Source organism: Bombina bombina, chromosome 3 (assembly GCF_027579735.1).
Source record: "Bombina bombina isolate aBomBom1 chromosome 3, aBomBom1.pri, whole genome shotgun sequence".
In the NCBI taxonomy this organism is placed as follows: Eukaryota; Metazoa; Chordata; class Amphibia; order Anura; family Bombinatoridae; genus Bombina; species Bombina bombina.
The window spans coordinates 1,182,065,371-1,182,078,881 of NC_069501.1; the positions used below are offsets into that span (position 1 = coordinate 1,182,065,371).

The 13,511-nt window shown below is 37.9% G+C and overlaps 2 protein-coding genes across 3 annotated transcripts in view; both read left to right on the top strand.

The window, feature by feature from the left end:
- MRE11 (MRE11 homolog, double strand break repair nuclease) overlaps positions 1-13,511 on the top strand; it is a 1,042,570-nt gene that overhangs the window by 9,671 nt on the left and 1,019,388 nt on the right. The gene's annotated exons all lie outside the window — the stretch shown is intronic.
- On the top strand, positions 10,712-12,263 carry LOC128652661 (uncharacterized). Its single transcript, XM_053705592.1, has 4 exons — positions 10,712-10,868; positions 11,143-11,217; positions 11,311-11,367; positions 11,908-12,263. The coding sequence occupies exons 1-4, from the start codon at positions 10,712-10,714 to the stop codon at positions 12,261-12,263; spliced, it is 645 nt and encodes a 214-aa protein (XP_053561567.1).

A 13,511-nucleotide genomic window follows, 5' to 3' on the forward strand; every position in this document is an offset into this window, starting at 1 on the left:
ATTTAGCTAAGTGCCTAATTATCAGCTTTCTTTTTTTGGGGGTTGTTATCCCTCCTACATTCCATGAAATAAATTTGATCTTCCTCATCTTATTAGTAGCCCTTTAATTTTTTATATCCTTGCCATTTTCCCTCTATCATTACTTCCTGAGAGAACACAAAGCGCAAAAAAAACACAAAAAAAAAACAAAAACAAAAAAAAAAAAACAAGCACCTCCACATTATTTATAAAACAACATAAGGCCCCTAAAACTAAGATTATAATCAATTAAGGTCTCTTCTTTAACCCTTTGTTTTACCTTATTTGCCTAGTTTTACAAAAGTCTCTCACTTCTTCTGTGTTAACCAGAGTAACATTGCCCTCCGCTTCCTCCACTATTATCTTTGCAGGGTATATTAATCTAGCCTTCATGCCGGCATTAATTAACCTGGTACAGTAGGGGGCTAGCTCTTTTCTTTTCATTGACGTGTCACTGGAAAAATCCTGAAAGAGCAATAATTTGTTTTGATTAATTTCTAACTTTGCTGTTTTCCTGTATGCCCTCAGGATACTATTCTTATCCTGATAATTTAAGTATTTTACGAGGACCGGCCTGTTGTAATTCTTATCTCTTAGGTTGTCTCTGGGCATACCCAGCCGGTGTGCCCTTTCGACTAAGATTGGCGTGTCACTGGATATGATACCCAGTGCCTTGGGTAGGGTAATACTGGCAAAGGTTATTAAGTCTGGAAATTCGCCCTTATCTGGTAAACCTATAATTTTCAAGTTATTACGTCTTGATCAATCTTCTAACTCATGGATTTTATCTTGTAGCCTACTCAGTGTCTTACTATTATCTGTTATGATTTTTTCCTGCTTATAAATTATATCCTCATTGCTAGATACTCTGTCTTCAACTTCTGTGAGACGGCTATTAATTTGTTTAAGTTCTGTCATTATGTTAGCTGTTTGGCTTTTAAGCATTTCAAATTGAGGCAGGAAAATTTCAGACATCTGGGATACTAAGAGCTGAATATCATCTTTTTGCATTATCGGCTCAGGAGTACTTTCTATGTGAGTATCTGAAACCCTTGTTTTCTTATCTTTTTGCCTGGGAGGCATGGCCAGGGAGTGACTTTTATTGTGCGTGATAAATTTATCCATGTACAGTGTAGTGGCTAAAATTCTGTGACTGTGATTTCTTTAACTCTTACCTTAGAGTAATATGACCATAAACTTTGTGTGTCTGTGCTTACAGGTTGTGTTGTGTGTTTGTCTAAAATAGTAAACCTGTATATACTATTCCTCTTTTTTTTTTCTTTTTTTTTTTCCCTTTCTCTTCTCCTTTTTTCTCCTCCTTCTCCCTCTTTAACCCTCTTCCCCTCAAATAAAACAACAAAAGTGAAAAAAACCAACAAAAAACAGCAAAAAACCTTGGTTGTGAAGCAAACCTATGTGAAGTGACAACCTTTTAAGTTTAAATCACCCGTTGTTCTCCTGACCACCCATCCATCTCTTTAACTGAGACTAAAATTTTTCTTGTAATAACTCCTTACATCATGTTTTAACTTAACATATCAATTTGAAAAGTAGTTTAAAGCGTATCAGTTTGATATTTAGGCTAGAAACAGACAAAAAAATAAAAGCAACCTGTTTTTGCCTAGTTCACTTTAGGCACTCAGCTCTCTTGCATATAACTTTTTTACCTTGTTGCCAATACCTCCGGCTATATTATTTAACCAAACACATCTCCTAGACAACAAACATTGTATTGTAAAATATCTAGACTTTCTAAACCATTACATTTTTCTCTCAAACTAAATTTTTCAGGACTGTGGATTTATATTTATAACTTTCCAGGGAGGACTGCTCTTCCCTCCTATCTTCCTCTTCCTCTGTCTTTTAACCCCGTATCCAATGCCACAATGAGAAAGTCCAGAGAATGTTACGTGTTGCCTTATATTTAGCGCTCTCTAGAATGGACAAAAATTGGCAACAGACCTGAGTTATAGTTCCAGCAGCTCAGAGGGAAACAAAAAAATACAGGCCAGATATGTCCGGAAGGATAGGGGGAAAGAAAAAGCAAAGCAGAGGAGAGACATGTAGGTCAAAGCATTTCTTATCTTTTCTTTTATATACTTGCGTATACTTGCATATGTCCACCAGATCTGCGTATTAACTTTGGAAATGTCCGCTTCCTCTCTTTTGTGCAAAAACCTTACTGGACCAGGCTTTACTGTACCTCGCAGTACTACTGGGTTGTCTTCAGGCGGCTGTCACTAGATCTCCTGTGATGGCAGGGAGAGCTGTGTATGTAGTGATCCAACGCCCCTTTCGTTCGCGGCCAGGGTTAATCCTCCGCTCAGCGCAACACTCCTATCCGCCTGAGCGGTGCACTGTGTTTAGCGATGCTCCAGCGATTGAGGCCTGTTCTTTGATTCACCTCGCAGATCTATTTGGCGATGTCTGGCCCCCACACTTGCTCTGCAGCTCTTTACCAGCTCTTTACCAGCGATATCTCTTAGGGCACAGTATCCAATCCCGCGCCCTCACTCCAGCCTTTGGGTCATAGGTCAGACCTGTGTTGTCTCCAATACAGTACTCGGCTTTTAGGGGACTGACTCATGCAGCTGAGTTGCGCTGCTTGCTCCGCCGTTCCGCCACCAGCACCACCGATATGATGCAATTGCCCTAGGAAGTATTGGTTCACTCCAACAACGGGCTTATGGAAGGGAAGATTTTCCTGTCTCGAGCTCTTAGCGTCCAGACTCCACCATTACGACGCTAGCTCCTCCCAACGGAACCGGAACCTCCCACGCCCGACAGACTTGCATTTTAAACAATCAGTGCTGACCCATTAGTAACTCTACAGGTGTGAGCACAATGTTCTATATGGCACACATGAACTAGCGCTGGCTAGCTTTAAAAAGCTAGTTAAATGCACTGAGATAAGAGGCAGCCTGCATGGGCATAGAAACACACAAATATTTAGAGTTTATAAAGTATATAAATTTTGGTTATACAAAGCTGGGGAACTGGTAGTAAAGATGTTATCTAGCTTTTTAAAACAATAAAGTAGACTGTCCCTTTAAGAGTAGTGGAAAGCCTGGTGATGTAAGAGTAGGACAACACCTAGGGATGTGCATAATGATGGGAAGAGCAAACGTGTCTATGCATAAGGGTGGGAGAGCGCTCTGGGTGTGTTCAAGAAAGGAAAAGCACCTGGTGGGGTATAGAAGAGTAAAAGAAAGCCTGGCAGTAAGTATGAGTGGGAAGAGTGCCTGCCTATGTGTCTGAGTGTAGGTCACTGTGTGTGCTTAGGGGTTATAGAGTATGTGGGAGTGGGAGTCTGAATAGGGTGGTCGGCGTTACGGTTGGAACAGTGTCAGAGCACCTGGGTGCAGTTTGGTGGAAGCTGATCATCTTTCTTTGCCACTTGGGAGACGTGATCAGCTTCTTATAGGAATATGTTGCCAACAAACTAGAGAATTCCTGAGATTTAAAGGAATAGTCTAATCAGAATTAAACGTTCACGATTCAGTTAGACTAAAGCATGCAAAATTAAACAACTTTCTAATTTACACTTATTATCAATTTGTCTTTGTTCTCTTGATATCTTTATTTGAAAAAAGCAAAAAATTTAAGCTTATGAGCCGGCCCATTTTTGGTCCAGCTCCTGGGTAGCTCTTGGTGTCTAAATGTAGCAATAAATCAGCAAGCGCTACCCAGGTATTGAACCATGGGCCGACTCCTAAGTGTACATTTTTTGCTTTTTCAAATAAAGATACCAAGAGAATGAAGACAAATTGTTAATAGGAGTAAATTAGAAAGTTGCTTAACATGCTCTATCTGAATCATGAAACTTTATTTTTTACTAGACTATTCCCTTAAATCCTGCTATCCTGTGGTTTTAGAGAGATAAAACTATTTTACCAGGATTGCACTCTTCATATGGTGCATAATACATCAATCATATATCTGTTTTTTGAATCTGCTTTGTCATATTCTTGAACTAAAAACTCCCCTTTCCACACACTAAAGCGTCACGGTTCCTGTCCGGCTGTGTTCGGCTTCAATGCAGCATGCGTCTCCCACCTGGTAACACTGATCTGCCAGGTAAAGGGGCCAACTTATCAAGTGTCGGGCGGACATGATCTGCTGTAGCGTATCGTCTGCCTGACATCGATAAATGCTGACAGCATACGCTGTCTGCATTTATCATTGCACAAGCATTTTGTGTGAAATGCTTGTGCAATGCTGCCCCCTGCAGATTTGCGGCTAATCGGCCGCTAGCTGGGGATGTCAATCAACCCGATCGTATACGATGGGGATGGTTGCTATCCGACACTTTAGAGGTGGTGGATGAGTTAAGGAGCAGCAGTCTTACGACCGTTGCTTCTTAACTTTTATTTCCGGCGAGCCTGAAGGCTCCTCGGAAACTGCTGCATTCGCAGCATGATAATTCGGCAATGAAACCCTGGGAATCATCCATGCCTGTTATTACACAGCATTGTGCATCTGGGTTGCAATATGCTCACATGCTGGTGTTCCCCTGGGTTTGCCCCTAGGGAAAATCCCTAGACAGACTAAGAACTTTGCAGAGGAGGGGAGATTTACGGGAGGATGATTTTGAGATCTTTCAAAATGAAAATATGGGACAGTTGTACCACTTCTTTACTTAAACTTTCCCCAAATAAGAATAGAACATCACCCGAGTTACAGAGAGACGGGATCAGTTAAAGGTGCAGCAGTTTTATTTAATGTGCCTTCTTTCAGAAACACTCTATTTAAGGGATATCAACTCCAATTGTTTCATGTTTCAGATAGAGCATGCGATTTTCAAACAACTTTATACTTTACTTCTATTATCAAATTTTCTTTGTTCTCTTGGTATCTTTTATTGTTGAAAAGCAGGGACGTAAGCTTAGCAGCTGGCCCATTTTTGGAGCACTAAATGGCAGCAGTTTTGCAAGAATGTTATCCATTTGCAAGAGCCCTAGATGGCAGCACTATTCCCTGCCATGTCGTGCTCCAGATGTCTACCTAGGTATCTCCTCAAGGCCCAGATATTCAAAATGTCTCCAACTTGGATAGAAATTGCAGTTTAGACTTCACAGGGGCTGAACTCACTGAATATTTTAAAAGAAAAAGGGCAGAACCCGCCAGCACTGGGAGATCTATCTATCTATCTATCTATCTATCTATCTATCTATCTATCTATCTATCTATCTATCGACTAGCCCAGTGCAATATAGCACTGCATTATATGAGTTTTGTTACACTTCTGAAGTTCTGTGTTACTTTAACCCCTTAACGACCAAGGACGTGCAGGGTACGTCCGCAAAAAAAAAGGCAGTTAACACCTGAGGACGTACCCTGCACGTCCTCGGTGTGGAAAGCAGCTGGAAGCGATCCTGCTCGCTTCCAGCTGCTTTCCGGTTATTGCAGTGATGCCTCGATATGGAGGCATCCTGCAATAACCTTTTTAAGCCATCCGGTGCAGAGAGAGCCACTCTGTGGCCCTCTCTGCACCGGAGATCGGTGGCTCACTGCGTTGGTGGGTGGGAGCCGGACTGGGAGGCGGGTGGCGGCCATCGATGGCCCTGGTGATGTGGAGGGGGGCGGTATCGTGGGCGGGGATGGCCGGGGGCGCGCACGGGCGCGTGCACGCGGGGGCGGGCGCGTGCACGGGGAGGGAGCGGGTGGGAACCGCTACACTACAGAAAATGCTACAATAAAAAATGTTAATAAATGCCTAAAAAGTAAAACAAAAAAACGATCAGCAAGGTGGTGGGGGTTTGTCTTTGTGGGGGGGGAAGCTACACTACAGAAAAAAAACAAACAAACCAAAAAAAGCACTTTTTTTTTTGCAAACTGGGTACTGGCAGACAGCTGCCAGTACCCAAGATGGCCCACAATAAGGCAGAGGGGAGGGTTAGAGAGCGGTTTTGGGGGGATCAGGGAGGTTGGGGGCTAAGGGGGGATCCTACACAGTAGCTTTTTAGTAGTAGTTTTTTTTTTTTTTAAAAACCCTTTTATTTTAGTACTGGCAGACTTTCTGCCAGTACTTAAGATGGCGGGGACAATTGTGCGGTGGGGAAGGGAGCTGTTTGGGACGGATCAGGGGGTGGGATGTGTCAGGTGGGAGGCTGATCTCTACACTAAAGCTAAAATTAACCCTGCAAGCTCCCTACAAACTCCCTAATTAACCCTTTCACTGCTAGCCATAATACACGTGTGAGGCGCAGCAGGATTTAGCGGCCTTCTAATTACCAGAAAGCAATGCCAAAGCCATATATGGCTGCTATTTCTGAACAAAGGGGATCCCAGAGAAGGATTTACAACCATTTGTGCCATAATTGCACAAGCTGTTTGTAAATGATTTCAGTGAGAAACCTAAAATTGTGAAAAATGTAACGTTTTTTTTTTAATTTGATCGCATTTGGCGGTGAAATGGTGGCATGAAATATACCAAAATGTGCCTAGATCAATACTTGGGGTTGTCTACTACACTAAAGCTAAAATTAACCCTACAAGCTCCCTAAAAGCTCCCTAATTAACCCCTTAACTGCTGGACATAATACACTTGTGGTGCGCAGTGGCATTTAGCGGCCTTCTAATTACCAAAAAGCAACGCCAAAGCCATATATGTCTGCTATTTCTGAACAAAGGGGATCCCAGAGAAGAATTTACAACCATTTTTGCCATAATTGCACAAGTTGTTTGTAAATAATTTCAGTGAGAAACCGAAAGTTTGTGAAAAAATTTGTGAAAAAGTGAACAATTTTTTGTATTTGATCGCATTTGGCGGTGAAATGGTGGTATGAAATATACCAAAATTGGCCTAGATCAATACTTTGGGATGTCTACTAAAAAAAAATATATACATGTCAAGGGATATTCAGGGATTCCTGAAAGATATCAGTGTTCTAATGTAACTAGCGCTAATTTTGGAAAAAAGTGGTTTGGAAATAGCAAAGTGCTATTTGTATTTATGGCCCTATAACTTGCAAAGAACATGTAAACATTGGGTATTTCTAAACTCAGGACAAAATTTAGAAACTATTTAGCATGGGTGTTTTTTGGTGGTTGTAGATATGTAACAGATTTTGGGGGTCAAAGTTAGAAAAAGTGTGTTTTTTTCAATTTTTCCTCCATATTTTATAATTTTTTTTATAGTAAATTATAAGATATGATGAAAATAATGGTATCTTTAGTGGCGAGAAAAACAGTATATAATATGTGTGGGTACAGTAAATGAGTAAGAAGAAAATTACAACTAAACACAAACACCGCAAAATGTAAAAATAGCCTTGATCCCAAACGGAGAGAAAATGGAAAACTGCTGTGGTCATTAAGGGGTTAACAAATTAGGATCATACTTTTGTATATTTCTGTTTATATATGCAAATTACATTGCACCTTGAATTTGCTGCATTGCAAACTAAAACTGACACTTTCAGAAAGTGGGAGAGACAGGGCAGTTCCCTGGGCTGAACAGGGGAGTTCCAAAGGTATGTCTGAAGCTCTCACAAGTCTTATGAAATTTTCTCAGCATTTTAAACAAGCTGGTCTCACTGATTTGTCTCGCTAGCTGTATGCAAGTAAAGTTTACTCATAATTCACAATAGACTTATTTTAACCCTTTAATGACCAGCGCCGTACCCTGTACAGGTCTGGTCGTTAAGCCGGTAAGGATCAGGGCTGTACCCTGTACAATGCTGCTGTCCTGGGCCTTTCGCTGCTGCAATCTCGCTAACAGTAACGAGATTGCGCTATTTCTGCATGTTCTCTGCATCAGGTAGCAGTGGTGCTGATAGTTAGTGGTGTGGGAGGGTTAGAAGGGAGGCCCCTTGCTGGAGGGCGGCGGGAGAGGCGGGAATGGGTGGGACAGCTACACTGCAGAAAAAATTAATGCTGAGAGTTGCGGGTTGGGGGGGGGGTGAGGATTAGACGGTAGGAAAACGATCTTGGAGTGGGAGGTGGGGTAAATGAGGGGGGGCAGCTACACTAGAGAACATTTTTTAGTTTTTTTTTTTTAATATTAAATAGAAAAGAAAACTTATAGAAACCTGGGTGAAATTTAGTTAGAGGGGGTGGGTTAGAGAGCTTTTTGTGAGGGATCAGGGAAGTGTAATCCTACTTTAAACAAAAATAATAATAAAAAAATTATTTAACAAAAAAAAGTCTAAAACTGCATACTGCCAGATTGTCCGACAGTCAATTTAGATGAATCGGTGCCCAGTTTTTACTAATCCTATTAAAAACAAAGGCACTTTAATTCATCAAAATTTACATTTCACTCGTTTTCTTCAAATACCTTTTAATCCTGACAGCCGCTGCAGCGCTTCCTCCACCCGTTGCAAGCCCTCTGTGCGGGTCCAAAATGAAGAATCCGGCTTCCTCCAATCACGGCATTGCCTCAGGCCATGATTCCCCCAGGGGGATGCCGTGATTGGAGGAAGCCGGATTAGTCATTTCTGATGTATGAAGAGGCTTCCGACGGCTGGGGCAATTGCTGGAGCAACTGTGAAGATTAAAAGGTAAGTATTTGAAGAAAACGAGTGAAATGTAAATTTTGATGAATTAAAGTGCCCTTATTTTTAATAGGATTATTAAAAACCGGGCACCGATTCATCTGAATTGACATTCACTTTAAGATGGGGGTGACCAGTGGGGGTTGGGGGAGGGAAAAGAAATGTTGGCATAAAATATACCAAAATGGGCCTAGATCAATACATTAGGTTGTCTACTAAAAAAAAAATATTTAGTTTTGAAAGTTAAACAAAAAAACATTTCTGTTTAAATGTAATGATGGCAAAAATGCTAAAAATGCTCTCCTTCACATACAGAAATGCAGGGGACGCTCTTGGAGAAGTAAAGCAAAATCTGCCTTTTGAATGTTTCTTTAGGGATCTAACAGAGCTAAAGGATCATTTTAGGATATCTCACCTGAGCAGAGAGGTTTTGAATATCAGGGCCCAACACAGAATATCACGGGAACAAAGCAAAGTTGATAATATGGGGCCGATTGACCCTGCTTCCGTGCGAGCCTTAACTTGTACGCCTCCTCTGAGGCTACGGACATCAATCCGCCCAATCTCATATGATCAGGCTGATTGACACCCCCTGCAGAATCTGCAGGGGGCATTACACAAGCAGTTCACCAGAAATGCTTGTGCAATGTTAATGCAATGTCGGGCAGACATGATCCCCTACAGCGTATCATGTTCGTCCGACTGTAAATAAATCGGTCCCCATAAGTAAATTGGAGACTTTTTTTTTTTTAAATTGTATTCTCTGAATCACAAAAGAGAATGTTTGGGTTTTATATTCCTTTAACATGCTGTGCACTCCATGGCTTAAATGGGTCTACCTAGAGGATATGTAGTTTTATCATAGAGATTAAGTGCATCAGTAAACTGATGACAGGAGTCAGAGTCCTCATTTGTGTATCAGCATGAGAGACATATAAAAACAAAAAGGAAATATCTCTCAAAACAGCAATAAACATAAGGCATACCATTACATATTTTTGTTCTTGTTTCTTTCTGAAGTCTTGGGGCATTTGGAAGGAGCACATTCTGCACTTGTCACATCCCATAAACAACCAATCTACACAACCAGGGTTTTTAATGACCCTGTAGTGATTTGCAGGTGATCCTGTAGTGATTTGTAGGCATAATTGGGAAGTGGTTCCACTCCTGTTTTTTCCTCATTTATCTCTGTATTGGCATATTCAGTTATATATATTCAGGGGTCAAGTTCTACAAAAAAAATTGTGGGAACTCACCAAGAGTTCCACCCCCTCACAAATAATATTGTTTTATACACGCACACTGGGCAAGATTTATCAAGCTCCGAAAAAATGCGCAAAAAAAGTCGCGGAAATTTTCGTAGCTATTCGCAATTTCCAAAATCCAATTATTCGCCAATATTTATTAATATTGTTGAGACAAATTTCGTGCAAAAGTTTTTTGCGATGACAAGCGAATGACTACTATAGTTTCTTGGAGAATCCGATGATTTTCACTTTATTTATCACTCGGAAGTAATTATCATGACTTTTACTTCCGGGAATAGTTTCATTGTTATTATTGTTATTGTCCTATTAAAATAAAAGAAATTAAACACGTGATTGTTTATTCTTGTTATTTCTTATTTATGATTAAAGTTCTTTTTATTCTGCCCCTTTTTTGGCGCTTCTGCACAGTGTAAAGTTGCCCTCATTTGGTCGCTAAAACTATATTCTTTTCATTGTTCTTTTTCATAATATATATTTTTATTTATTTTTTTGGTGCAATATATTTACAGAGATTTATATATATATATCATATTTATTAATATATCAATATTTTTCTACTCCAATTTTTTTTTTTATTTGTATATTTATAATTTTTAATCCAAAAAATAATTGATATATTTTTTTATATATTAAATTATTTATTTATTTATTATGTCTGCTGCTGGCCTACAGGAAAACGCATCAACTGCCAGCAAAACAAAAGGTGGTCGAAATATACATTTTAGCCTATCTCAAAACAATGTTCTTGTAGACAAAATTTTAAATCACTATGATGTCCTGCTAGGCTGTAGAAGCAGGCAGACACCTATGGCACGTAAAAGGCAGATATGGCAAGATATAAGCCAGGAGGTATCTGCACAGGGTATAAACCCCAAAAATGTCAATAATTGTAAAAAACGTTTTTCGGATATAAAAAGAATAATTAAAATGAAATTATGCAAAGAAAAACGTTCAGCAAGAGGTACAGGAGGTGGTCCAGGATATACTGCTGATCTAATGGAGTATGAGAAGAAAGTTCTTAATTTGATGGGGCCTGAGGTTGTGGAGGGAATTGAAGTGCAAGGAGACACAGACGATTATGCAGGTAAACTATTATTATTATTATATTTATATTGCTAATGAAGTATTTAAATCCTAATTGAAATTGATAAATGTTTTCATTCTCCTCACTCATTACTGGTGATTGATTTCAAATACAATTTTTTTCCTTATATTAATATTTAATTTTGTTTTCTTTGAAACTTTTGTTGAAAAGCACATTTGATGTTCAATCTGTTTTTCACTTTTTGTTTGTAATGGAAGTAACTTAAATAATGCAGTAATATATTTCCAATTTTGTGCACCCTTTTTTTTTTTAGGATCCCCACCTACACAATCAGATGCTCATGCATTAACAGAGATTGCCGCTTGCAGCAGCGTCCTGCAAGAAGTTGGTAGGTATTTGTGCCTATATTGTCCCTCAAGAGTGTGCTATATGTATTTTGCCTTTATAATTTTTTTAATTTTTTTTTATTTATTTTTTAAAGAAGAGAATCATAATGAACAGAATATTGAAGGAGAGGAAACTTTGCTCCTTTTTGAAGGTAAAGCAACATTTTTTTTGTGTGCAAATCATATTAAAACATTATAAGACTTTTTTTTTGTAGTTTCAGATACAGCATGAAATTATAAGCAACTTACAATTTCACTACATTTTTCATATTTTATTAATTATATTGCTATCTATATTTTATAAGATGGAATGTAAATCTTAGCATCCATCCCATTTTAGGATCAGCACCATGGTTAGTGCTTGTTTATTGGAACCACTGACCATGGTGCTGAAACTAAAATATGATGGATGCTTTAAGAATTGCATTCCAGCTTATAACATACAGATAGCAATAGAATTAACAAAAGCTGACAATTGTATTGAAATTGTAATTTGCTTATATCCAGCAATTACAAAATTTGAATGTAATTGTTGTGGAATATTATACTTTAAAGATGCTGATACATGTGTATTCTGCCCTTTTAAAATCTCATCAATATTAAATTTAATTTTCATATTTTCATTTAAAGATGATAGTAATCTATAATAGGTGGCATTGTAAAAATGAAATTATTGTTTATCTTTATTATAGATGATTCAGAAAATGTTGAATACGTTCTGAATTTACAACCAATACAGGAGACATCTCCTGTACATTCCTCAAGTACAAATGTAGAAGTACCAGAAGAAGAAATTGGAGATGTACACGAAGATATCCAACAAGAAGCACAAGCACCAACTGAAGAGGCAATATCAGTAAATTTGGTTAACATTCTGCAATTAGCCACAAATTTTCAGAATGAACAAAGGGCTTTTTTTCAACAGATGAGTGACCTGCAAAGTGAACGCTTGGAAATTGACAGGCAGAGTTTACTTGCACGTCAAGAGACAAATAGGTTGCTTGCATTACTAGTGAATATTTTACAAACAAGAATTGAGAATCATTGATTTTTTTTTGGGTGGGTTTTCTTAAAATGTTTTTTTTGTTTTTTAAACAGTTAATGTATAAATTTTGGTTATGATTTATAACATATCATATGTTAAATTAAAAACTATTAATGCCGTTTGAATGTATTTCTCTATTATTAATCTTTACCTTTTTTAAAAAATAACAGACACAGATATTATAATATATTAATTTTTAATAGAAACTAAACCAAAAATGCAAATATAATTGAAATATAGAAAGTTAAATTTTCAGGGTTTTTTTTTTTTCTTTTTTTTTTAATACATTTGATCCGTTATGGCTCTTCTAAAATTTTGGATGCTTCTTGTTATGCTATGCATCATTACTTCTAACCGATCAAATTCGGCAATTATGGTCTCTCTTGAGATGAGTCCAAGATCTTCTTCCACAACCTCTTTTAAAGATAAAAAAAATTATTAAAAAAATTGTTAGTAAGATTTAACATTCATTTTGTCCAATTTTTATAAACTGAAGTTTATAATATATATTAATGTGACAATCAACATTACATGCTTCATATAGAACTGAGAATCGGAATACACTTTATAATTTACTCCAATTATCTAAGTTTGTATATTGACAATATCAGTAAATTAGAAAGATGTTTCAAATTTTAGGCTGTATCCAAATGCGTTTTGTATAAAGAACATTTCCACGAACATCCTACAATGTATAAATATTTGTTAATAAATATATATATATATATGTATGTATAAATTTTTTAATATATATATATATATATTTATAAAAACAAAATAATAATTATGGCTAAAAACAAATGTAAATAATTTGTACTTACGTGTACCAATGTTTCTTGTGGAAGTAGAATCTTCGACTTCAACATCATCTAGGAATAAAACAAATTAATGAAACGGATTACCATATTCAAATAAAGATGCTTATAGAAAAGCAAAATCATTATATTACAAATACCAAAACCAACCTTCAAAACACACAGAATCGGAGTCCGAAGAATGTTCTACTGTTATTTTTGGTCTTTGGATAGGTAGAACAAAATCTGGCTCTTCCGTTCTAATTTCTACTGCTGCTTCTATAACCAAAAAAAAATATATCTATATAATATAGGCATTTTCTGTTTTTCAAAAGCTGTTATGCGCAGTAGAGACCTGTAATCGTTGCTAGTGCTGATCGGGTGTGAGGGTGGTGTGAGGTTGGCGTTTCCGGGTGTGAGAGAGCTGAAAATACATAGCGAGTAGAGATAGGGAGAG

Bases quoted from the DNA above. Each gene is read 5' to 3' on its own strand.
- LOC128652661 (XM_053705592.1), top strand. From the start codon at position 10,712: ATGAAATTATGCAAAGAAAAACGTTCAGCAAGAGGTACAGGAGGTGGT. The intron at 10,869-11,142 runs GTAAACTATTAT...TTTTTTTTTTAG, and splicing joins AGACACAGACGATTATGCAG to GATCCCCACCTACACAATCA. The intron at 11,218-11,310 runs GTAGGTATTTGT...TATTTTTTAAAG, and splicing joins CAGCGTCCTGCAAGAAGTTG to AAGAGAATCATAATGAACAG.